Source organism: Littorina saxatilis, unplaced genomic scaffold (assembly GCF_037325665.1).
Source record: "Littorina saxatilis isolate snail1 unplaced genomic scaffold, US_GU_Lsax_2.0 scaffold_568, whole genome shotgun sequence".
NCBI classification, from domain to species: domain Eukaryota; kingdom Metazoa; phylum Mollusca; class Gastropoda; order Littorinimorpha; family Littorinidae; genus Littorina; species Littorina saxatilis.
In genome coordinates, this window is record NW_027128788.1 from 22,273 (window position 1) to 49,615 (window position 27,343).

Sequence of the window (27,343 nt, forward strand, 5' to 3'; positions counted from 1 at the left end):
TCTCTCTCTCTCTCTCTCTCTCTCTCTCTCTCTCTCTCTCTCTCTCTCTCTCTCCCTCTCTCTCTCTCTCTCTCTTTCTTTCTCTCTCTCTCTCTCTCTCTCTCTCTCTCTCTCTCTCTCTCTCTCTCTCTTTCTCTCTCTCTCTCTTTATCATTTCCTCAAAATATCAAGTTCCCGTCATCTTTGCAGTCCGTCTAATGCGCCCAAGAACAAGAAAGGTATGGCTTAATAGCATTGGATGCAAACAGACCCGTACATTTTGTGCCTGCCAGATATCATTTTGATGGCGACAAATGTTCGTTGTGAATTCGAGGCATGCAGTGCATTTCTTCCAACATTGTGATTGAAACTGATGCTTAGTATCAAGTCACGAATGTATCTTCATTCAACTAACAGAACACATTGGTCGGAATCTCTGGGTTTTCCTTGTGTGATTGAAAACTGCGTATTGCTTCCTAGCATATGAATAAGTGTACAACAAAACTGGTGGCTTTTCTTGATAAGGTCTACCAAGCAATGTCGTATACATACGTAATCATCAGTGCACACATAACTTCATAAGACATCTTTCTTTTGCGAGACCCCTCGTTGACAACAGTCTGCTCTACATCCTGCGGTAAAAGTTTGAAAGGAGAGATTCTATTCAGCTCAAAATGAGCTTGACTCGCATTACTGCAGCTGAAAAGATAGGAGCTTGAATTACATCCCATGACTGTATATGTTTTATCTATATATTTTTTTTTTATGTACCCCCATGGGGTTTCTTGAAATAAAATGTGACGTGAAGTTACTGATTTGAAAGAAACGTGCAGGGTGTGTTGCAAGCTGACAGGGCCAGGTAACGCTTCGCTGCTTCTGAAAAAAACGTGTGTCTTTGAAAAGGTTGACTTCTGAGTTCAACAGCAGATCAGTAAAACCCCTGTGCCTCCAAACAACCGTTTTTGAGCTCTTGCAAGAAACTAGGGCAGGGGCGGACGAGGGGGTGCACAGGGTGCACGTGCACCCCCCCTCCAGCAAAAAAAAAAAAAATTGAAAAGCTGATTCTATGACCATTTATAAGTTCAAATGGCACCAGATGGCACCATTTTGCTTCTTTGAGCCAAAATTTTTTCCGGGGGGGCATGCCCCCGGACCCCCCTAGCAAATTCGGGCGCTTCGCGCCCATCACATTCACTTTCGATTCAAAGTGCACCCCCCCTTACAAAGCAACTGATCCGCCCCTGTAGCGAACTACCGACGCGGTAAAAATATGACCATGCACCGTTTATTACGAGACTCCTTACCTCCTAATATTTCACTACTTGCACAAGTTTGATCTTGTTGTCTCCCTGCACTAGTAAGTTCTCTTCTGAAAACAAAGCGGATGTTACATTACTGCAACATGATTAGGGTTGAAAGTCGTTCGAATATGATGCCATGCGAACCGCCAATAAAGTACACAACCAGAGAATTGGAGAAATTAATACATACACTAATATGTTGGAATTCCCTGCAAATCCGAATAATCCGTAACAAAATACTGTAAGCAAACCTATTACAGCACTATTTTGGAAATATAAATTCGGTTTCGAGCTTGTACAAAAACAATGTTACCAATTTAATGAAAGAAACAAGATTAAGACTGTTGCGTTGTGGTATCCTTCGTACTACATTCCATAAATATTCTGTTGTTAAAATGGGTAAATCCCATAGTGCAGATTTTACATAGCTCGTATTGTGTTAGAGAAATAGATTTCATTGACCTTTTGTTTTATTCCTGTTACAAACAAACAAATCGGTAAAACGATGAACAGAAATTCTTTCTTTAAAAAAGCAAACAAAAATCTAATTTGTATAATTCTTCATTGGTATCGTACATTGTTCTGAATATTTACACTCAGATAGCGATTACTCTTCTTGCGCTTGCAAAATATGTGTCGGTCTGTATCGATATGGAACTCCATTAGAAACTAGACACATTTTTGGTTAAGAATTAAGGTTTAGGAACAATCAAAGAAAAGAACAAGTTACAGAACGAACAAGTGTTGACCATAACGGGTCAATGCGCCGCCAGGTGGTGACACGGGGGTGGGACATGGATACCGTCATTGGGTCTGCTCAAACAGTTGGTCGTGTTTTCAGGGGCAGGTAAATCTGAATTTATAAACAGCACAGCAGCAGCGCTCCAAGAGGACAGATGGCGGCAGTACGCCGATTCAGGGACACTCCCGGGTGCTGAAGCCATCACCATTAAAACAAGGAGGTGCGTGTTTGTAAAATTCCAACCGGGCCTCCTAACAGGGGGGGGGGGGGGGGGTGACCCCTGTGAACAAATCTTTAATCCCAAAAATGTGCCAAATCGCCAAAATAGGTTGTTGGGTGGGTTTTTTTTTTTGGGGGGGGGAGCACAAAAATGTATGTGTGTGTTTAATAGTGTGTGTTTAATAGTGTGTGTGTGTGGGTGTGGGTGTGTGTGTGTACGTGCGTGCATGCGTGCGTGTGAGTGTGTGTTAGGTTGTGTGCCAAGCTTTAAAGTTGAACAGCTTTCATTTAATCCTCACTCTCTCTCCCTCTCCCTCTATTTCTCTCTCTCTCTCTCTCTCTCTCTCTCTCTCTCTCTCTCTCTCTCTCTCTCTCTCTCTTTCCGAAACGGCTGATTGTCTCCTGGTTAAATGTGACACAGATATCCGAAGTGCTGTGACCAAAACAGATACAATGACAAGTTACTGCCGACACTGATTGATGTGGCGGGATTATCTGACGAAGGCGGGGCAGCCATGACAGAACTGCTCACACTGCTCTGCTATGGGCACATTAAGGTGCGTTCATAAATGTACTGTCAAAGTCTGTGTTTGATAACGATTTCGTCTGATATATCTGAAGAATGGGGCACGTAATGTTAGCCTTCGCTTGAGTTCTTGTCCCTATAGTTTTCCATGTTATCATCGTATCATATTTAAATTGAAAAACAATCTTGTTAAAACAATAGGCCAGTTATTTATTTGGAATAAGGTCATACGCATGTTCATCTTGCCAGCAATTCTATCTTCTTTGCGTCTGCATTGGTCAACGGGATTTCATGCCCCACATAGGATTAGAACGGGCCAAAACGCTAAGCAGCCCTGACATTAAATCTATAAGGCAATATTTCAAATTTCATCGAAATTAAATCAAGTGCAAGAATTTTTTTTGTTTTTTTTTTTTTTTTGTTTAAATGTTATCAGGCATAGTCCTATGGTATTTATCAAACTTTTTTGACGATAGGATCTTACAACAAAATGTTTATTGTAAACTTGGCACACACAAAATTCCAACAAATTTCGTAACCCAACTACAACATTTATTCTCGTGTCATTTCAAACTTTATAGTCTATAAAGGCATTTCGCTTGGCTATCTGGCATTCGGATCAAAGATTAAGGATTCTACAATGGTCACGAGACATACTATACGTACTTCAGGTAAAATGTCGGATCCTTACCGGTATTTCTTCAAATGTTATGCAATCTTCCGGCAGGGGGGGGGGGGGGAAATATTTTTAAAGCCCGTCATAGGTTTATGGACTTACATCCAAATACATCATGACTTCGGATGCATACAGACAAATGATTGATAAAGTCCCCCTTTGTCAAAACAGTTCTCTTTGACTGGCTTTGCCTCCAAAGGCAAGTTCAATGTTTCGTACGCTTGGTATCGTTTTCTGGTTGTTTTTCAGCTAAAGAAGGTGACATAGAAATTACTCAGAACATACTCACTGATACAACCTAAAATACCGTAAATGTGGCATATTCAACACAGGTTATTTTTATGGTGTTTTTTAAGCAAGTTCTTCACACACAGAATTGTCTAGACTTTGGATAGAATGTAAGAACGTCAAAGTAGTGTTCACCTATGTAAATTGTCGGTCATCTAAATTTGTAAATGCTAATTTCACTGACAAACCTTTTCATTAATTGGTATTGGCATAAGTATTGGTATAGATAGTGATGACAAATCGTCCTGTGAGAATACCCAGATGGAAATTCGGGCTGCTCTCTCACTAGGGAAGGCGAGTTGCCATACAGTGCATTACTACCCAATTTGTGTTTCCTTTTCCTGCATGCGTGTATTCATGTTTTCAAGCCCTGAGACTTTCGCTGTGAACTTGTGCTCTTTATTATGCAACTGCGTGCACACGGGGGTGTTCGGACACCGCGGAGAGTCTGCACAAAGTTGTCTCTGTGAAATAATTCCATCGCCAAACCGCCGCGGGGTTCGAACTCACGCCGATAGCAACAACTGCTTTTTTTTTCTTGCTTTTTTCTTCGTAACGATCATTTTATTCTTGTCGCAAATTGGCTGGTAGATCAAATCTACCCTGCTGTACAATAAAATTATGAAAAAGTCAAAGAATGTTCTCTTCGGCTGTAGCAGTTATATTCTCTTTCCAATTTGTTTGGTTAGTGACGATATATCCGTGTGTGCATTGTGTTTGTTTGTTTATTATTTGCTTTTTTTGTTTGTTGTTTCTTTCTTTCTTTCTTTTTTCTTTCTTTTTTTCTTAATTTTCGTTCATTCTTTCAGTGCTTCTTTGTTTTGTTTTCTGTCTGTCTACTTGTCTTATCTGTCTGTTAGCTATTGCATGTTTATCCTGCGTGCTGGTGTGCGTGCTTTTCATTCGTCTTTTCGTCTGACTACTTTTATCTGTGTTTGGTAGCTCACGAAAAACACTCCGATCTTTAAGAATATCAAGACAACGAAAACACGAAAAACGTCAGACTCCAACTGTTCCCTAGATACAAATGAGCAACTTCACGAGTCGAAGACAAATCTGAGCCAAGTCACACAAAACTCAACCCGTCTCAGAGCAGCCGTGTACGCAGAAGCTTCGTCCGTATACACGCAACAACTGCTTTCAATCAAGCCAGCGCCACTACCGACTGAGCTATCCCATAATGTTTTCTTTACACCTGTGAATCCTGCATAAACTCCGCAGACTCAGTCATCGTGATTTTGTTTCCAGGACACTGAGGCCATAATGAATGTGTACAATGATTGCAAAAACCTTGCGGCGCAGGAAGTACGCTTCAAATACAGGATGACCCACGAAGGCATGCTCATACACCGGGTCATCTTTGTAGCTACCTGTGAAGACAGCTTGCCAGAACAGCTGATGAAATGCGTACGAAGTGTTGTCAAACCATCGCATGACAGCCCACAGGAAAGAGGTAAGCATGCATGTGGGTTGCACACCTTCATGGTTTCCTGCTCTAGATAGCAGGTTCTTTGTTTATTCCAAAAAAAAGAGTTCTTTAATTGTATTTAACTACATTCTTTATTTTCATAGTTGTAAGGGAAAGCTGATGTTCAAGCTGTATAGTGTGTGCAGTCAAGTTATCAGCGCTGTGGTTGTTACTTGTCAGCAACTTTTAATATCTGTGTGAAACTGTGTGCAAGAAAAGCCTACGTTCAACAGGAATTCGCATGAGAATAGTCACAACCACAGCAGGGATGACTACAAACTGCGCTGAATCTGTGTTAGCTGTCGTTGCACAAGGTTGCAGCCAGGGATTAACATCTGCAGACTTGCTCCAGTTTTGGTCGTCTCTTTGTATGCTTATTATACTGATATCTTCTGTGCTATTTTTGTACTCTTGCTTTTCTCTAAACTGAATTCCATACCCGTGCCCAGCCCACTCATCTGTTTTTGAAGTCTTGAAACTCTGCATTGGTGTAGTGCTACAACCCAGGAGAGCAATGCTATCTGTACATCTTAATCTGCAGAAGACCCTACCGCCTACTGAATTGTTTGCCGCAAGACCCCTTCTAAAAAGAGTTAAATAGCATGGGTCAGCGAAGACACCCTTGGTCAACGCCGATTTATATCTATACCGTCGTTTTAAAAGACCCTCTAGTTTCTTGTTGAGCAGTACAGCACACCACCAGACAGTTTTGTGCAGTGCTCTAATGACATACAACTACCTCTTCTGTTCTAAAATCCATCATGGTCTGCCAGAACCTATCATTCTACACTTTGTCGAATGCCTTTGTTATGTCAATGAAGTTAGGTTAGACGTATCCTTGATGCTACACATGTTTCTTTGCAATCAATCAAGAGTTGAAGATCTGTTTTCCAGCCCAAATATGAAGAGAGCCTTCTGTTCTGCTTTTCTTCTTTTCTGCAGGCGATTCAGGATTCTCTATTAAGCATTATTTTGTTTGGGCGTTATACAACGCTGATTATTTTGCAGTCCTGACTCCCTCAAGGGTATGACGAATAACTGAGTCTAACGTTTTGGAAAACTCCAATCCTCAGGCCATCATTTTGTCTCCCGTACCCTACGACACTGTGAACCTGGTTGGGTAATTCCTCCGTCAATGTAAATGTTTGTCTTCAGAAATACCTCTTTTTGGAGTGCTGACAAAGAAGGACAAGGTGAACATGGATGACCCTGAATTTAAGAAAAAGAGGGAGGACTTCAAGACGAGTCTGGGACTCACTGAGCCTCGTCTTCTCGTCTGCACCAACTACTGTGACAAAATTGACCCCAATAAGGAGAGGCTGGAAAAGCTGAGACCTGACCTAGACTTGCCTAAAGTAAAGTTCTTCCAACAGGTGGGGACGCTACTGATAACATACATATTGCAATTATTGTGTTGCATGGTTGTTGGTCTTGTCATAAAGGTATTGACTGATGCGGCTGTTACAAAGAAACCCACAGAATCAACGGTGTATGCAACTTTTCAGTAATTGGGGCTATCTCAAAGTCAATCTGGAACGCCTTGTAGTCAAAACAAGACAAAGTACGCAGAAATGACGTCATTTTTGCAATCAGCAATCTCTCTTTTTTCATTTCTCAAAATAACAAACTTTTGGCACATTTTGCGAACCATACCGAGACCAAGGGAGGTAACCTCCTTTAAAGGCGGTCGTCTACATTTTTGCTTTTTTTCAATAATCTTATGGTTAGATGTCGATACAAAATTATGTCAAATGATGAATGAACCATGGGGAAAAAAGTTATAGAAAAAATAATATATATGTAAAAAAAGATTTTATTTTTGGGTAGCGTGACTCACGCTTTTAATATTTTGTTTTCTGTTTGCTGAGAACATGTGCTTTGCCTAAAAATACTGACCAATCAAATTCATGTCACTATGCTTATAGCCACGCCCAAACAAGTGCAGCAACAGTTTGACACTGGAGCGCTGTCCACGCTTTTTTTTTAAACGCACGAAATGCACGTGATTTGAGAGGAGTTTTGCGCTTGGCATTTTCCAAATAAGGATATCCTACTATGAGTACTACGCTGGAATACTACAATGAGTTTTCAAACGGCTACACTGGCTTCGTCTTTCCTGATCGAAAGGGGGTGTATTGTTGATATTTGTAGATAATAGACTCTGCATTTTAATGGTCAAATGGCGATTTTGGTATAAAAATGTAGACAAGGACCTTTAAAAACGACAACATTTTAAAAAATAAGATTTTTTTTTTGTAAATCAAAAAGCCGACCTACCGACCCTATTTATTTGGTCACGTTACCCTACATCAACATCATTTTTATTTTTTGCCTAAAAAGAAGGAAGTCTTACATTGGGAGGTCTAAAAGTAAAAGGGAGGTTCCATCGTACTAGAATAATACTACACAATGTATATGTGTAGGTGTGCAGCGGAGCCATGCCGGTGGCGTGCGATGATGACACCCTGAACGTTCCAGGACCACTCTACGCAATCAAGAAAAAAGTGGCGGACATGGGATCCATACCAATGAGTTTCCTCGCGTCAGTTGTCGCAGCCTTCGTTGCGTATATTGCTGGTATCCTGCTGCTGCCTTCAGTGGGGCAAGATTACGGGGAACTCCGCGAAGCATGTCTCTCTGGTCGCGTCAACGACACGGCAGTGTGCAACGACGTGCCCGGTGAAAGGAGCCCACAGCATTTTTGGTCGTTGATTGCAGCAGTTTTCGTGGGGCTTTTTGTTATGATCAAAAGCCTAATGGCCTACAAATAGAGACCTCCGGCTTGAGAGCGAAACATTCAAAACAGATAGACTGTTTACGTTCCACTGATAATCCAGAATGAAAAACAAGAAAGGTTAGTTATTGGAACGTTTCATTTTTGACACAACTTCACATTCACGCTTACGTCGACCTTATGCTTTTTATAATGCGGGACAGACAAACAAATAATTAGGAATTATTAGGAATTGATAATTATTGAATTCATCGCCTACTGAGGGAATCCTTTGTCTCATAATTATTTGTATATCGATCTGTCCACTATAAAGACCATAAGATCGACGTACTTAAAAGAATGTATATCTAACAAGAACTGAAACTGTCTCAAATCGCCCCAATACAGTTCAGGTTGGGGGTTGTAATAATGTGACCACACACCAGGAATACCTTAACTTGAAATAAACGTTTGAGCGCTGAGTTACTTAAATTGAAAACAGCTGTGTTTTGAGTGAGCATCCCAGACTGTAATTCTCATTGGGAGGTTCTTTGAGCGAGTCATAATTTTCGTCCTCCCTTTCGACCCTGAGTATTTTATGCACTATATTCATAGAGATACAGATCTGAAATTGAACCGAGAGCTACAGCGTTCATTTTGGGGGTTGAATAGATGACAATACACACGAGGAAGGTCTTAGAATTAGTGTTTGAGCTTTCTATTTTTCAAATCTGAATGCTGTGATTGGTAGTCATTGCAGACCTTGATATTCTCCAACCCACATTGTGTCTGTTTTTCTTGTGCGAAGCGTTCTAGCGCTGTATGGCACGGAATTTGCATGCGTAAGCTAGACTGTACATTTAGCGCGTTGGGAATTCTGTCATATCTAGAACAATCGTGCACTTGGTGAAGAGTTTTTAAAATTTGGCATGGAGTTAGGTATGGTCATAAGGTTTTCAAAAACCATCGCAAACAAATTCAACCTTACGTTTTGTTGCCTGTTTGCGCAAAATTCAATATGGGCGCCGACGGAAGCAGTAAATGGCATATAGCAGCTCCCATTATTACTAGAACCTTGTCAAATGTCTGCTATCCCATGTTTTCTAGTGCAAGGAATCCAAATATAAGATCTCTGGTGTTTCACCGCTATTTTCAGGGTCAAAGGTCATTTTTTAAGGTCATTTTTTAAGTTCATTTCAGTTAAAGGTACTGAACTTGTCAAATCCAGGTGCACGGAGCCCCTGGGGCTTTTAGTCATATCTCAGGCAGCTATCCGTTAGAAGAACTACCAAGTTTCATTGACTTGCACCCAAAGAGTCAAGAACTGCGATTTTTTTACGAATTAATTTCGTACTCGGACCCGGCTGGTCTTGACCTATTTTTGGATCTAAATTTAGATCAGGTAGATCACCACATCATGCACAAAAAGACACGTCACTAGCAAACTATGTCAGACATCATCATGAGTTTGTGTAAAACAAAATGGAGGCCGGAATCAGTCAGTTGAATCGAACTCCGACCAAACACCACGTAATAACTAGGTTAATTTATGCACTCGCGTGAACAAGAAACTGTCGAGCTTCACAGATGTCGTCGTTGGGTAGTTTTGGGTTTGTTTTACTACCATAGGAGGATTTTTGAACTGTAAATTCACTCAGCTGCAACAAAAACGCAAAACGAAGGCTGTGAGCTGCACTGTGCCTTTAACAAAGACGATAACTTTGGAATTTATTAACTTCAAAAGATGAAATTGGGTTGTACACCCATGCGTGAGCCCTGTGAGCTTACGGTTCAAGTTCTTGAAGTCACGACTAACTATTTAGTTAAACACGAATTATGGTGCTTAGAATTGTTGATGTTATAGATATGGTCGACTGGTCGTAAGTTCTGGACTTAGTCACTGGCACTGTTTGCGCAGCCTCCTTCACACTTGCACAGTGGACCACAGCGAAGACCAGCGCGATGACACTTGCAGTTTCCTTTCCAAGCAACCAAGCAGCCACAGAGGAGCAACAGTGAGCACCCTGTGCTGGCGTCAGGCAGACTTGTCCAGTATGGCACCCATGCCTTGGTTCTCTCGCTCATTCCATTCCCATCCCCATTCACTTGGGTTTGGGGTGTTGGAGGTTTTGGACAGACTGTTTTCAGATGAAAGCTGCGATGAGCAATGCTCGTTTTGTGTGCTGGAAAAACGCATGCTGGGTTGGTGGGATGGGTTCCAGAGGTTTGAGACCAACAGTAAACATCAGCTTTCTTGCTTCGTTGACAGACGTTGATCTACAGTTTTTGCTGTACATCAGCACAGTGAAACGCTCCAGACGCTGCATGTGCAGTGAGTTGAGTGTGAGGCTGGTTGGGTCCTGGGTGATGGCGATGAAGGTGTCAGTGACCTCAGGAAAAAGTGGCCCATGCATTCCATGCTGTCTTTTTGCCAATTCCGAAAATGGCCGATGTTACATCACATCCTGTGTAGGAATGAAAGAAGGGAAGTGCCTGGCAGCGTTGAGGTCCCAGCTGTTGAGCAATGTAATGTACTGGAATGTCTCTGAATGTCTTTCCTGACCCAAATCCAATCAACAGCTCTGACAGTTTCAGCTGATCAAAGTGATGGATGGCAAGAACCACCACATCTGTGTCCACTGTCCTGAGGTAGCCCTTAGTGTGTCCCTGCTCAGCAGCATGGCAGAGGTGAAGCATCATCCGTGTGTCAGCTTCTTCTTGGTGGCAAGGAGATAAGGCTGATATATCTGTTGGTCTGTTAGTGAGCACAAGGTCAACCTTCGTAGTCAGGAGATGATATCTTGCATCAGTGGTATGTCGCACTAGTTGCTCGCTGAGGAACTGGAACAGCTCAGCCTTGTTGTCAGACTCCTTGAGGAACTTCTGCCAGTCAGCTCCCTTTGGAATAGGTATCTTTGCTGAGACTCTAGTTCGCCTTCCTTCACTTTCACCCCGCTTGGCACGAGTCTGTGATTTGAGACTTGCATCCTGATATGTGTCCCAAACAGCATCCTCTCTTGTGGTGTTGTTGGTCATCTGGCTCTCTAAGAAGGGTAGCAAATGCATAAGTGTATATTCTTCAAACACAGTGGCACGCTGGGGCTTGACAATATGGATGATGGCTGGCATATCCAGTACGATCACAGAGGCTTCTTTTGCTGCAGGAGAGCGTCCAGGATCAGGCATTCCAGGCAGGCAGCCAAGAAGAGCAGACTTTGTACCTGACATCAGTTCAATTTCCACGATCACACAAGGAAGGAGGCTCACGCTGAATCTCATGTCTGAGAAAGTCGTCCATATCACCATCAGGTCGTCCTAGCAAGGACAGAAACAACTTGGTGATGAGCGCCGCATTTTCCCTTGCTGATCCCAACTTGTTAGCACCCTTCTTCAGGTCCACACACAGGTGGCCGGTTGCTGAAAGTGTACAAATTGGCCCTTGGGATAACATCAGACAATGGTTTGGAGCAAGTTTCAAGTCTGTCCCTCACAAACTCTGTAAACAAGGCCTTGCCGATGTTTGGAGCTTACTTCAAGCAGTTGACAATTACTGGGTCCATGACTTCACCGGTGTCCAGTGTGACGAGCTGGGAGCCTGTCTCCTTGAATGGGTTGACCACTGTTCCCTCTTTCACAAGATAGAGCAGTGCTTTGAGATGTTTCAGGAACTTGTTTTGTTCAGCAATAGAAGACTCTGGGTGCTCTAAATTGACTTCTCTGTTTGAAGCTGAAAGACTTTCATTTTCAAATTCATCAGTGACTCTCAGGACCTCTGGTTTTGAGAGTTCAATAACCTCTTTTTCCTCTGGCTGACCATAGAGTCCTTTTGCTCCGCTGTCCTCCTTCAGGAATTTGATGCTGTGCTCCTGGCTCTGGTCAAGCGCCATGAGGGAGAACTTCTCGTCACTGCGCTGCACAACGAACTTCCCTTCCTCAAAGGCTTCATGGACACTTGGATGGGTCTCTGGCAGACAAGCCATGTCCTTCAGGAAGACAGGCATCCAGCGGGTATGGTTTGTGTGCCCAAAAGCAAAACACCATATGGGCACAGGTCACTCAGGGCGTTCAGAGTCAGTTGCCAATTTCCCATCCGCCATTTTGAATAGCATATATACCTTTTCAGCTTAAATGGTGAGACTGAGATATTCAAGGAGTTCAGAAATAGACTCCCAGTGGTCGAAAACATGGGTATAGAGACTAATTGTTTCTTTTTAAGTTGAGTAGGTTCAGAGTTATTACACTCTGAAATTAAATGACCTTGAAAATGACAAATGAATGACCTTTGACGTTAAAATGACCTCCAAACGTCAAATCCATCTTGGATATGGGTTGCTTGCACTAAAACACATGTGAAAAGTTGTATTTCTCAATACTGTAGTGGTAACAATGGGTGTAATTTAGCAGTCCTTTTTCCGGGTGGCGGCCATATTGGATTTTGCGCAAACAGACCAATCAAGGTCGAGCTCAATTTGTTTGCGATGGTTTTTGAAAACCTTGTGTCCATACCTACCACCATGCCAAATTTCAAAGACTCTTCACAAAGTGCACGATCATTCTGAGTTCCTTCTCAGTTAATTTTACTTCCTTTATCCAACGGTCTTGATCTACTCTGACGAATGGGTATCTATGAAAACTAAAGGTGAAAAGATGGCGCATGCCCGGTCCGCTGTTCACGCTTAGTGGTCGTTCACTACTGAGGATGGATTTTGTTATGACACTAACATTGAACATTGCCGGAATTCCAGCTGACCAATTCAATTCACATAGTTTTAGAATAAAAGCGGCTACATCGAGCTCAGCAAAAGGGGCTTCGGATGCGCAGATTCGCAAGGGTGCGGACTGTGGCAGTCGAATGCCTTCAAGAAATAGGCTATATTCGCTTACCTTTAACCAATTTTCAGCGAGTGATATGTAAGACAAGGTCGCTTGTCAAGGGCGAAAGTGGTCATTTCAGTCAATAACAAAAAGTCCTCATCCAGGTTGGTCTGGGTATTATAAGATGTTTGATGGGTTGTTGACAGACCAGCTTTTTTGTCGGTCCTCGGGGGGCATTATCGACTTTTGTTTCGTATTTATTGACCAAGGCACCAAGTTAGCCTAGTGGTAAGGCGTCCGCCCCGTGATCGGGAGGTCGTGGGTTCGAACCCCGGCCGGGTCATACCTAAGACTTTAAAATTGGCAATCTAGTGGCTGCTCCGCCTGGCGTCTGGCATTATGGGGCGGTGCGTCCCGCTAGCGCTACGTGTCATTTGTGCTACGTATCGTTTGCGCTATTTTCTGTAGTGCTATCGACACAAATTGCCAAAAACAGTAGTGCTATCGGCACGTAGTGCTATTGCCACAATTCACACATGTCATTATCACTACGTCTCAATAGAACTACGTGTCGATATCACTATTTTTGAAAATCCAATGTACTGTAGCGCTACGTGTCGATAGCACTATTACATGTTCAAACGGCAGACACTTCCCTTTGCGTTTGCGTGTGAGTGTGTGTATATATATATATATAAATGTCTGCATGGCTGGCTGTCGGATCTGTCTGTCTCTGTCTCTCTGTCTCTATGTGTGTGTGTGTGCGTGTGCGTGTGCGTGTGTGTGTGTGTGTGTGTGTGTGTCTCTCTCTCTCTCTCTCTCTCTCTCTCTCTCTCTCTCTTTTTTTTTCACCACGAATTTATTTCATGGTTGTTGTTGGTGTGTGTTTTGTTTTTTTGATTTTGCTCTTCCCCCATCCCCCGTGCTTTGTATATGAGTCTGTTGCCTTAGTATAATAAGCCATTCTGAGCTCTCTCTCTCTCTCTCTCTCTTTCTCTCTCTCTCTCTCCCCCCCATCTCTCTCTCTCTCTCTCTCTCTCTCTCTCTCTCTCTCTCTCTCTCTCTCTCTCTCTCTCTCTCTCTCTCTGCACCTCTCAATCGCTCTTTCTCTGTAGCTCTTTAAAATCGCTCTCTCCTTGTCTCTCCCGCTCTCCTCCCCCCCTCTCTCTCTCCATCTGTCTTTCTGTCTTCTCTCGCTCTTTCTTTCTCGCTCGCTCTTTCCCCCTCCCCCCTCTCTACCTCTCTCTCTCTCTCACGCATGATACCGTATATACATACACGGATGTTTTTCTGTGTGTGAGTTTGTGTGTACGATACCGTGTGTACGTATGCGTTTGTGCGTGTGTGTGTGTGTGTGTGTGTGTGACTGTGTGTGTGTGTGTAATGAAGAGAGAGAGAGAGACAGAGAGAGAGAGAGAGAGAGAGAGAGAGAGAGATGAAATAATAGAGAGTCAGAGGAAGTGAGAAAGCTACAATGAGAGAGAAAGAGAGAGAGAGCGGTAATTGAATTTGCCTTTTACCGAATGAAAACAATTGTCAAAAACAGTGCATTAAAAACTAAAACCAACCAACCATAAAATAAAAAGCACCCTCCATCCCTCTCTCTCTCTCTCTCTGTTAACTGTCTCTCTCTTCCGCTTTCTCGCGCTTTCTCTGTCTGTCTCTCTGTCAATCCCCACCCCCCTCTCTCTCTCCCCCTCTCATTTCAAAAAAGAATTTGAGAGAGAAGAAAAGGTTTCAATATCCTCGGTTATACCTTGTGTCAATATTTTTATTTAAAAATATATGCAATAACACTGTCTTAAAATTTATCAAAAACAAAGCCCTTTTTTTTCTAAAACGATCAAAATCCGAAGAAAAAACAACTGAAAATTATGTAGAGACTTTCTTCCGAACATTACAAATCTCTGGCAAAGTGAAAGGAACAACAAAATATTCCGTCAGAGAGAGTGAGAGCGAGAGAGAGAGAGAGAGAGACAGAGAGAGAGAGAGAGACAGAGAGAGAGACTTAGAGAGACAGAGAGAGAGAGACAGAGAGAGACAGAGAGAGAGACAGAGAGAGAGACAGAGAGAGACACAGAGAGAGAGACACAGAGAGAGAGAGAGACAGAGAGACAGAGAGAGAGACAGAGAGAGACAGAGTGAGTGAGCGAGCGAGTGAGCAAGAGAGAGAGAGATAGAGAAAGTCACACACACACACACAAACACACACACACACACACACACACACACACACACACACACACACACACACACAGACATATATACACAAACCAGGAGTGAGAGCGAGAGAAAAAATGACTCGGAAAGAGAGATTCGTCAGTAAGTAGTGGTATTGACACGTAGCGATAATGACAAGTAGCGCTAAAAGATGTAGTGCTGTCGAACGAATGATAGCGACTCATCGACAAATTATTTGTAGCACTAATCAACGTAGCGATAGTGGCACGTAGCACAAATGACACGTAGGACAATTGACACATAGCACAAATGACACGTAGCGCTAGCGATACGCACCCTTATGGGGTTAGTGCAAGGACTGGTTGGTCCGGTGTCAAAATAATGTGACTGGGTGAGACATGAAGCCTGTGCTGCGACTTCTGTCTTGTGTGTGGCGCACGTTATATGTCAAAGCAGCACCGCCCTGATATGGCCCTTCGTGGTCGGCTGGGCGTTAAGCAAACAAACAAACAAAATTGACCAAGGCCGAACGAAACAAAACTTGAGACGATATGCTCCCCCTCGGACCGACAAAAAAGCTGGTCTGACAACAAACCACCAAACATCGTTTTTGTCATCATTTTGGTAGTGAGAAAATAAGTGCCAAATCAACACAGGGAGCCATGCTTTGAAACACGAGTTCCGTTTTGATAACTCATGGTTTGGGGCCCCAGCACGTTGTTGCAATCAAAGCTGGCGTGTGAAAGCAACTTTCTGTGTTTTGAGTTCATAAAATGTTGAGATAAATATGTCAGGTTTGAGGATGCACAGTTCTGTATGTTCTTCTCAGTATTCGACCCCCTCGGTTTTCAGTTGTAAATATTAAGCTTAGTGATCGAATGTGGAAGCTACGTTGGGTCACAGACGATTTGCGTCGTGCAGCGAAGGAAAGAATCGCGATCTTGTTTCCGACTCATTGCCTCTTTGTTTTTCATTAGACCTGTCATTCTGCTTGCTCGGCTTTGTTAGATGTTTGCATATCTTGTTGCTAAGTTCTTTGCTTTTATTATTATTTTCGCTTCGTTTATCGATACAACGTCTTGTGCACGTGTCAAAATGTGTGTGTCAGGGGTCAATTGGTTTGACTGGAACTTGACGTTCGTGTTTCTCCGAACATCTGTGTGTCGAAACACAGATACATGCACTCCATGACTTTGTAAGAAGACAAAACATATCGCTAGGTTTTGTTTGTTTGTGGTGAATTTATGACCTTTCATGAAGTAGTTTTTAGTTTTTGTTTACTTTTGCCAGTTTGCCAGTTCGTTTTTGGAACTTTGCAAAGCAGTGTCGTGTCGTCTGTTTAGGTCTGGGGAAACGCCAATGAAAAGAGCCGAAGAATCCCCGAGCGTTTCTATTGGGTTTGCTTTTGATTTAATTATCCATGTATAACCTGCTTCCTGCAACTATGGTAACCTGGAATTTATTGCATGGGGAACATGAGATTTATTTCCCAGGTGTTTGTGAATGAAAACTCGTGAAAATGATGACAAGGACCTATGTCGAGATTGAAGTTTATTCCAGTTGATTGGATGTTTCTGTCTGCATCTCTAGCTAAACTGGTTGGATTCACTTTGTACATGATATGTCAGTGAGAGAACCTTGAGAGACACAGAAGAGAGAGGACGTGTGTTGTTGTGAGATCCACTAACTGACAAGATGTAGTCAACTTTGTATTGTGGCTTGTGCCACCCGGCTTCGGTCGGGTAGGCGAAGGTGAGGAGGGAAGCGAACACAGGAATAAAGTATGCCATGCCAGTATTCTGCTGTTGTCACAATGTCATCTGTTGTGTCCGTGAGTGAAAGTCCAGTGAGTCCGTAACACATCAGAGAAACAAAACATCAGTTTTCCCGAACCTTTCACAACATAACACGTATCAGTAATGGCAACGAGAGTTCCATCTCTTTTGTGAAAATGAGGGTAGTCCTAATTATAAGTAGGACCTTGAATACTGAGAAGTGTCGACAAAAAGCCGACCAGCAAAAACCCAATTATTTCTTTGCTGTTTCTTGGCAGCGGCCTTATTGGGGGTCTTTGCCTTCTTGGGCTTGGTGGGCTTGGTGGCCTTCTTGGCAGGAGACTTTGCTTTCTTATGCTTGGCAGCCTTCTTGGCAGGAGACTTGGGCTTGGCAGCCTTCTTGGCGGGAGACTTGGCAGCCTTTTTAGCAGGAGACTGTCTTGGCAGCCTTCTTAGCAGCGGGCTTCTTGACGACCTGAGGCTTCTTTGCCTTAGCGGGCTTCTTGGCGGCGACCTTCTTTTCGCCCAGACGGAAGGATCCAGCTGCTCCGGTTCCCTTAACCTGCTTGAGAGTACCAGCCTTGACGCCAGCCTTCAGACCGGTCTTGACACGGGCGTTGATCACCTCGTTGCCGACCTTGTAGTTGGCCATGATGTACTTGAGGATGGCCTGACCAGAGGAACCACCACGCTCCTTCAGGGCGCCGACAGCGGCAGCGATCATAGCGATGTACTTGGGATGGTCTGCGGGTTTTGCTTGCGTCCTGGCCTTGGCGGCCTTCTTGGCGGGGCTCTTGGCCGGAGCGGCAGCGGCGACGTCAGACATGATGATGATAGAGAAGTAGCGGTGAACTGAAATGCGGAGCGGTGTATTGACTAGCGAGCGAGCTGAGCGAATGGTACCAAAATTGCATCCCCGAGAGAGAGAGAGAAAATGTAAGTTTTACGCCCTCACGGCAAAGCCATTAGGGTCATGTTACACGGGAAAACCCGGCTTTGTATGAAAATAAAAAATAAAAATGCAGGGGGGTGGGGGGGGATGTAGACAGCTGGCTGCCGGCTGCTAGAGGAGACCTGAAATGGGCTAGGGACCGGGTTGGGTCGTCTTGGGTCAGTGCTGAAATGGTTACTTTATTGGCTGTTGGCCGAACGGACACCCGAGCTTCATATGCATCCCCCCCCCCCCCTTATTTATAGACAACGCGCGGGCTGCATTGAAAGCGGCACACAGCCGCAGCTGAATCGCCCCTCGCACGGCCTCCTCGAGCCTATTTTGTGTTTGTTGACACTTGTTTTCTTGCTCGCGCTACTCACCAGAGCATCAAATCATATAAACATTGCATATGTCCAGAAACTCCTGATAACAACCTTTAATTTGATATAATTTTTGAGTCCGAATTCGCTCTCTGCGCAGAGAAATCAGCAAAAAACGTCTCATCACTCAACCCTCAGAAACAACTTCATGACACTAAATCGTTCCAAAATACACAAAATCCGCAGGTTAATGATTATAAAATATGTTCATAAAATAAAATGACGTTTAGTTTACCCACTCATATAATTTTATTCCTTTGATCGCATAATTTTAAGTCCGTATGATAAGCTTTCTGACCTGTACCTGACTAAAATAAAACACAAATCTCATCCTCGGCGGTTTTGAGCCGATTTCCTCTTTATTCTTACTATTTTTTCAGTTTCCATTTTCTTCGCTTTACGTGAGGATATTGCATTAAAAATGAACTGTGTTATTAAAATGAATACGTTCCTTTCAAGTACATCAATTTAAAATGTACTTGTTGAAATAAAAGCTTGTTTTACAACGATCAAAATATTGCTGCTTTTCTTTCGCAACGATCCATTTTCCCTCGAATCTTTGTGATCCAGGATTACAAAATATTTTCCCTTCTACAGCATAATCATCGAACATTTGTATATCCATTAAAGAACAAAACACATTGAGAATTTGATGTTCATTCTAAATCACTGGTTATTTCGGGTATAGAAAATACGTGATCTTGTGAAGAAGGTTTGTTTTTTGGCTATGGTAACCGGAATTTGACTAAATAGTGTTTAGGAAAAGACAGTGGCTATATCCACGGGTCCGTGTCTCTAGACTCGATGCTATATCCACGTCACTGACGTCATCGTACTCAAGGGACGCTACTCTCGCCTTATATTTTGCTGCTTTCGGTTGGGCACTTCAGTTCACTGACTTCAGCTGTCAAATTTTAAAAGTAAAAACTCTCTTTTATTCTTAAATAACGAGTTAGACTCTATGAGTGGAATACAGGGTCCAAAGTTCGATCAGCAGCACTTTGAATGGTAGGAGAGGGGAGTTTATGTGATACAATGTAAACAAAGCCAGCTGCCGTCCTGCCGGTGAAAATTGCAGGAGTGCATTTTTATTGCTATCTCAGCTCTTATCAACGAAATGTTTTGGAGAAAAGAAGAGAAGAGCAACGTAAAAGAAAGGAAAGTTAAGAGGGGGAAAAATAAGTCTAAAAATTTATTTTAACAAAAATAAAAAGAAGACTGGGGCCAGGCTCGAACTGGAGGTCTCATGGACTGTTTGACTTTTCACTACCGTCTGAGCTACGGAGCCAACATGGCCGTTAATGGAAAAATAGGAATCTATATTTTGTGCGATACTTCCTGATGACTGCTATCGATCTCGACGAACTTTACGAAAGTTGCACATGAGTGCACTCCTGTAAAGGCTTCCAGTTTAGTTTGCAGGCTGTCAAAAGAGTTGATTGTGTCAGTTGTGGTAAAAGCAAAATGGCGCTTGATAAGAGTGCCAACGCGAGGCTTCCCGTGCGACGATGACGTCAGTGACGTGGATATAGCCTAGCTAGGGACTAGAGACACGGACCCGTGGATATAGCCACAACCTTAGGAAAACGGCGTGAACAATTCTGGTGAAATTGCTCGGATCTTTTACAACGGATGTTTGGTACTTAAACATTTTCCTTCAGATATAGTATGGTGGTCTGCGTGTATTTAATAGTACATTTACTTTCAGGGAATAGGTTAAAAAGGGGCAAATTGCGAAAAATATTTGGTGTTTGGTTCGAATGCAAAATGGCGATCAGGATTTTCAACGTCAACATTTCTGGCGCGTCCAGGCTATACTTAATCTATTTTCACGGACCCTTCAAGATTCAAACTTATTATTGGCATATACATGTACATGAACAATTCTTAAAGGCACAGTAAGCCTCCCGTAAACCATCACAGATACTGTCAGGCTTTTACACACAGTACAAACACCCTTCCATTTGAACACTCACCAAACGGGAACATCCTAGGTGCCCTCCGTAAAGAGCGAGCAATTTTCAAAGAATTTATTTTTGCGTGGTTTATCTTACCCTTGAGCCATCGTGAACCCGTGTGATCAAGTTTCCCTTTTTCACAATGTAGTCGTCAGTTAGTAATTTGAATGCGACTCGCTGTGAGCTTATCTGCAATAGCACGTTATTAAGTACATCTGACTATGCACGAAACAAACGGATGTGGTTCACAAGAACTCTAGCGATGGCTTTTGACTGTTCCGAGGAACTGGCGATAGGTACATGTATAAACCGTCGTCTGCTACGAGAACCACGACCTTGCGTGACCCTGCTTCCGGGCTTTTCTTTTTTCAAACTTTCAAAACTTCGAATTGTACTGATCTTGTCTTGATGAAAAAAGAATTCTTTTATGATTTAAGAATGTTTGTGTAACAAGCTGTCAATTTATTATTTAGATTTTAAAAGTTAGGTCTAGCGCCAAAACGCACCACGGTCCGATTGTCTCTGACACTCTCTCCGCAAAATTAATTCTTTGAAAATTGCACGCTCTTTACGTAGGGCACCTAGAATGTTCCCGTTTGGTGAGCGTTCAAATGGAAGGGTGTTTGTACTGTGTGTAAAAGCCTGACAGTATCTGTATCTTAAGACAAAGAAAGAATTGGTGGGACTGGGATATACCCTAATGATAGGAAGTGGAACGGACACGCACCACGGCGGCCGTTTATAGCTGTCAGAATTTGTATTTTCTGAATATGTGCTTAGGGCACCAATATATAGCACTTAGCAGATATTATAAACACAAGATATCCGCTTGTGTGTGTTAAATTAGGCAAAATAATTCATTGGATGTGTTTGCTTTGATAAAATCAGCCGGAGGTAAAAGTCCGGTGACTGCGTCGAAAATATAGGTCACTGCATGTGTGTGTTGTGGTGTAGGCAGCGATGGACGTGGCATTTTAGAAAAAAAAATTTTTTTTATCCTATTGGGGTATTTATTTTCAATTCTTTCGGCACAGTTTGCTGTCAAATCATACTGGTTTTGATTGCTATCAGGTGTCATCCATTCGATCGTTGCTCATGATTTGTCAGTCTTTCGTCACAGTGCCAGTCCCTCTTTCTGTCCGTTAATTCCGTTAACACTTTCTCTTACTGAACTAAGAAAGTTTTCTGGATCAAACTCGGTATTCATATCAACAATTATGAGAGGAAATCTTTAGAGCATCATGCTGAAGTGTTCCCCGACAGTTTTCATTGAGAAAATATGTCCTTCTTTCAAACGTTCAACAATGCTTTAAAAAGGTTCATTACACACACACACACACACACACACACACACACACACACTAAAACGCAGCGTCGTTTATCAGGCTTTACGATCGATCACATTGACATTGGTCTCAGACTAAACACACGTTCGACTTGGATGTTACCAAGTGGAAAATAATTGCGGTACGTGTATTAAATTCACGCCGGTACCTCCGCTGCACACCGAAAATAGCCGGGGCCCCTTGCTGTGCACCGGGGCCGAGCCACGAGAGGTGAGTTTCTGCACTAAATCTTCTCTGTTTTCTCCAAAATGACATATCATCACGTAACTGGCGTTTGTACTTCGACCTAAGGTGTTATAGCATCCCATCATCGGTTTTATTCTTTCCCTCGATTCAATTGTGAACTCTGAACTTCGATTGTTTATGCTTTTTAAGTGAATTATGTGTAAATATTGACTTTCCACAATTATTACGGAAAATCAAGCTTATCAAACAAGCTGCAGAGAATTGGAATGTAATTATTGGTTATTTGTTGACATCTGGCTCAAGTGGTGTCTACTAACTTCACGCGGTTGAATCAAATTTCTTGAATCTCTACCGTCACTGAACGATTTTGTTGCTGCGCACCGGGGCCATGTCTCTATTTTGAGGGCTGCGCACCGGGGCCATGTCTCTATGTTGAGGGCTGCGCACCGGGGCCATGTCTCTATTTTGAGGGCTGCGCACCGGGGCCATGTCTCTATTTTGAGGGCTACGCACCGGGGCCATGTCTCTATTTTGAGGGCTGCGCACCGGGGCCATGTCTCTATTTTGAGGGCTGCGCACCGGGGCCATGTCTCTATTTTGAGGGCTGCGCACCGGGGCCATGTCTCTATTTTGAGGGCTGCGCACCGGGGCCATGTCTCTATTTTGAGGGCTGCGTACCGGGGCCATGTCTCTATGTTGAGGGCTGCGCACCGGGGCCATGTCTCTATTTTGAGGGCTGCGCACCGGGGCCATGTCTCTATTTTGAGGGCTGCGCACCGGGGCCATGTCTCTATTTTGAGGGCTGCGCACCGGGGCCATGTCTCTATTTTGAGGGCTGCACACCGGGGCCATGTCTCTATTTTGAGGGCTGCGCACCGGGGCCATGTCTCTATTTTGAGGGCTGCGCACCGGGGCCATGTCTCTATTTTGAGGGCTGCGCACCGGGGCCATGTCTCTATTTTGAGGGCTGCGCACCGGGGCCATGTCTCTATTTTGAGGGCTGCGCACCGGGGCCATGTCTCTATTTTGAGGGCTGCGTACCGGGGCCATGTCTCTATGTTGAGGGCTGCGCACCGGGGCCATGTCTCTATTTTGAGGGCTGCGCACCGGGGCCATGTCTCTATGTTGAGGGCTGCGCACCGGGGCCATGTCTCTATTTTGAGGGCTGCGCACCGGGGCCATGTCTCTATTTTGAGGGCTGCGCACCGGGGCCATGTCTCTATTTTGAGGGCTGCGCACCGGGGCACTTATGTGCTGCGCACCGGGGCCAGTGATGTATGTGTAAATTCGGACCTTCCACAGTTATTACGGAAAATCAAGCTTATCAAACAAGCTGCAGAGAATTGGAATATAATTATTGGTTATTTGTTGACATATGGCTCAAGTGGTGTAATATAAATTCATGCGGTTTGAGTCATATTTCTTGAATCTCTAGCGTCATTGAACGATTTTGTTGCTGCGCACCGGGCTATGTCTCTGTTTTGAGGGCTGTATACTGACCTGGGCACTAATTTGCTGCGCATATGGGCCAGTACTACCGTGAGGGAATAATTTATAAAGTATTGTCTGTCTCAGATCTATACACACACACACACACACACACACACACACACACACACACAAAAGGTATAATAACGCTGACGTTCGGTCGTTTTTAAAAGTGGGTTTGTTCTGCTTTGCAGGTGAACAAATGGATCAGTTTAGATGTTACTACTGCAAATTCAAATTTCGAGAGTTCAGGACGTTATTTGACACATTGTCGATGTGCATTCGAATGAACCATTGAAGATTCGTTTTTTGTCGCTGAATGAAGTGACTGGAAAGAGTACCTATTTCAGAAAAGACTTTGGCGTTCTTCCATTTATTCAATAAAAATCAGAAATAAAGAAATCCGCGGAAATCCACCCAAATTCGGATCAACGTAGGCCTCCTAAAGTTTGGCAACTTCTGTCCCCAACTGTAGCCATAGTTTGGCAACAAAGGATCCTTCTTTATCATGTATTATCGGGAAGAAAATGTCTCAAGTCGATCTCAGTATTCGTTCGTGGGATAAGCTTACCTCTAACTTCGCTGGGAATATACCTGCGGGCGCCTGTACCTGCCCGCGCATGTGTATTGCAAACAATGAGAACAAGAACTACAAGAACTCTCAGCTGGAAGAAAATGTTCCATTTTTATGTACTGTTTTAATGGACAATAAAGTGCTATTATTGTTATTGTTATTGAACTACGAGAAGAGTAGACGATGTTCTCAATAAAGCAATAGATGATTGCCACATACTGGGGAAGGGCTTATAGGTGGCTTCTTGATTGCATAATGACCGTCCTCTTCAAGCATGTTCAAATATTTATTTTTTATTGACAGTCGTGCTTGAAGAGGGCGGTCATTATTCAATCAATTTTGTAAGGGACAGGCCTATAGACCTTGCGGAACCGAGGTCCCTGCAGGTAACAATGTGAAGAAAAAAATAGCTAGCAGACGACAGCTAATGTTGTGTCCCCTCGGGACAAGCTGACAAACTGGATCTGGATCTGGATAGGTTACGTTGCAGGAGCCAGTGGTGGCTATCGTCGCAACGGGTGAGAGAGCGCAGCATAAAAGGTGTTAAAATGTTTAAAAGTCTTGCTATACATGCCCTTCCAGGTTGGTGATGTCAACCGATGGAATATGGGCAGTGTTAAAATCTGGAGAAAAACACCGAGTTTCGTAAAGCCTTTGCTTAGCCTGAGTAGACTCTCCACAACTCTATTCTGTTTTGGAACTCTCTACCCTGCATGTGCTTTATGGTCTATTTGTCAATGGTATCTTTGTGTGTGCGCGTGCGTGCGTGCGTGTGTGTGTGTGTGTGTACTTTTAACATTGTACGCTAAGTTTTGCTTAGTGCTTGGGATCTTGGTGTTATGTCTCAGTTAAATGTATGCTTTGTATGCTTGTTGATTTGTGCTAGTTTATTCTATAATGAATTTGTAAAGCGCCTGGAGCCAATTGATGGGACTCGCGCTATAGAAAAGTTATTTATTATTATTATTATTATTATTATGTGAATGCGCTGGCAGTTGCTGAGGGCGCCACAGGGTCTTTCAGGTGGTTCCACTCAGCTGGCGTCCTAACAAAAAATGAGTTCCTGTACAATTCCGATCTACTGTCTGGAATTTTGAAGGGCCTCGAGTTGTTATAGGCTTGTTTTTCAACTGGATTATCTGATGTACACCCGTGGAACTTTGTTGGTCTGATTTTCCGCTTGTTCTTGTCCGCGGGGGTGAGAAAACTTTCTGGGGGTATTTCTTAAGTACGGTCGCAATCGAAAACAGTATGCTACACACTTTGAAGGAGCATGATAACACGTTTATTACTGGCCGCGGTGCGCAGCATCAATTGCACAAATAGTGCCCCGGTGCGCAGCCCAGTGTCCCCGGTGCGCAGCAACAAATTCGTTCGGTGACAGTAGAGATTCAAGAAATATGATTCAACCGCGTGAAGTTAGTAGACACCACTTAAGCCAGATGTCAACAAATAACCAATAATTACATTCCAATTCTCTGCAGCTTGTTTGATAAGCTTGATTTTCCGTAATAATTGTGGAAAGTCAATATTTACACATAATTCACTTAAAAAGCATAAACAATCGAAGCTCAGAGTTCACAATTGAATCGAGGGAAAGAATAAAACCGATGATGGGATGCTATAACACCTTAGGTCGAAGTACAAACGCCTGTTATGTGATGATATGTCATTTTGGAGAAAACAGAGAAGATTTAGTGCAGAAACTCACCTCTCATGGCTCGGTCCCGGTGCGCAGCAAGTGGCCCCGGCTTTTTTCAGGTGCAGCGGAGGTACTGGTGTGTATTTGGTTTCCACCCTTTTTTGCACCGTACTTTTGTCGCGCATGAATTCAGTAAATTCCCCATTGTAAGGAACCGACGGCATATAGCAATTAAACGTTCGTATTCGTACACACACACTCACACACACACACAAAGAACATAAAAAACAAGCAAAAACGAGACGCACAAAACCTGCAGGACACGAATTCAAAGCGTGGTCTAATGAGACAAAGCAAGTGGGGGAGACACACACATGCACATAACCACTCCTTCACACACACACATAACCACTCCTTCACACACACAGTCACACGTACACTCACACAAGCTAGCATATAATCATTCACACAAGCATGACATGCGCACAAATCACACACACATTCACACACGTGCCCAAGCAAGCACACACACACACATACGGACGAGGAGCACCTTAGGTACCGGTCATACGCAGACGGATCTGTGTGACTTCTGTACGTACGAAATCCACATTAGGTACCGTTTGGCTATACACAGTGTGTAACCCGTACGGACGAAGGCGTTAAGTACCTGTTTCCTATACACACTGATGGTTGTGTATAGTGTCAGTAAAGTGTGAATAGGTGAGGATGGAACTTTAACCGTCGATCACTTTACATGTATAACTTCAATTAATATGTTGCATGTTTTGCTTTTGATTTGTATGTTCCTTACTTTGTCATTTTGTTGTTTATGTTTATTTGCTTGTTTGCTTACTTGTCGATTGTTTGCTGGTTCGTTCGTTTACTTTGTTTATTTGTCATGTTGCTTTACTTGTTTATTCATTTATTAGACATTTGTATTAGAAGTAAGGACCGGTTGTAAGAAAAGGCGTCACCTTAAACCTCTATCCTTAAAAAATAAAGTTCCATCATCATTATTATCATCTCTCTCTCTCTCTCTCTCTCTCTCTCTCTCTCTCTCTCTCTCTTTCTCTCTCTCTCTTTACATTTAGTCAAGTTTTGTCTGTGCCGGTGTGCGTGCGCGTGTGTAGAGCGATTCAGAGTAAACTACTGGACCGATCTTTATGAAATTTTACATGAGAGTTCCTGGGTATGATATCCCCGGACGTTGTTTTCTTTTTTCGATAAATGTCTTTGATGACGTCATATCCGGCTCTTTGTAAAAGTTGAGACGGCACTGTCACATCCTCATTTTTCAATCAAATTGATTGAAATTTTGGCCAAGCAATCTTCGACAAAGGCCGGACTTCAGTATTGTATTTCAGCTTGGTGGCTTAAAATTAATTAATGACTTTGGTCATTAAAAATCTGAAAATTGTAATTGATTTTTTTTTTTATAAAACGATCGAAATTTACATTCATCTTATTCTTCATTATTTTCTGATTCCAAAAACATATAAATATGTTATATTCGGATTAGAAACAAGCTCTCAAAATTAAAAATTAAAAATTATGATCAAAATCAAATTTCTGAAATCGATTAAAAAACAATTTCATCTTATTCCTTGTCGGTTCCTGATTCCAAATCATATAGATATATGTTTGGATTAAAAACACGCTCAGAAAGATAAAACGAAGAGAGGTACAGAAAAGCATGCTATGCAGCACAGCGAAACCACCACCGCGCTAAACAGTCTCGTCAGTTTCACTGCGTTTTGCGCGAGCGGCGGACTACGGTCACTGTAAAAAAAATGCAGTGCGTTCTGTGAGTTCCACAGCTTGACTAAATGTAGTCATTTCGCCTTAAGCGACTTTTTTTTTTTTTTTTTTTTTTTTTTTTAAATTGGAGAAAACCTGGGTTTTTTTTTCTCTTTTTTTGTGGTTTGCATGGTTGTTTATACAAAAAGCAATTGAGGAGCCATACATGGTTACTTTTTTTTTCTCCTTTTTTTTTTTCCTTATTCTCGTCCATCCGCTCTCTCCCACCCCCCTCATAATATTCACAAACGTCATATATCACTTCACCTCATCTCGACTTATACATTACTCACATACTTCCAATGTACATTTCATTTTCCAATATACTATTCAAATCGTATCTATCACCATA

At 42.9% G+C, this 27,343-nt stretch overlaps 1 protein-coding gene and 1 pseudogene across 1 annotated transcript; one reads left to right on the forward strand and one right to left on the reverse strand.

The window, feature by feature from the left end:
• The first annotated feature begins 1,898 nt into the window (after nt 1-1,898).
• Nucleotides 1,899-11,311, forward strand: LOC138957106 (uncharacterized). Its single transcript, XM_070328274.1, has 5 exons — nt 1,899-2,242; nt 2,663-2,798; nt 4,980-5,184; nt 6,355-6,572; nt 7,623-11,311. The coding sequence occupies exons 2-5, from the start codon at nt 2,757-2,759 to the stop codon at nt 7,968-7,970; spliced, it is 813 nt and encodes a 270-aa protein (XP_070184375.1). The 5' UTR covers nt 1,899-2,242; nt 2,663-2,756; the 3' UTR covers nt 7,971-11,311.
• A 5,564-nt stretch (nt 11,312-16,875) lies between these two features.
• On the reverse strand, nt 16,876-17,672 carry LOC138957102 (histone H1-delta-like; annotated as a pseudogene).
• Between the last annotated feature and the right edge of the window lie 9,671 nt (nt 17,673-27,343).

Coding starts and splice junctions, on each gene's coding strand:
- LOC138957106 (XM_070328274.1), top strand. CDS start 2,757: ATGACAGAACTGCTCACACTGCTCTGCTATGGGCACATTAAG. Junction 5,185..6,354: donor TGACAGCCCACAGGAAAGAG/GTAAGCATGCAT, acceptor GTTTGTCTTCAG/AAATACCTCTTTTTGGAGTG. Junction 6,573..7,622: donor AAGTAAAGTTCTTCCAACAG/GTGGGGACGCTA, acceptor GTATATGTGTAG/GTGTGCAGCGGAGCCATGCC.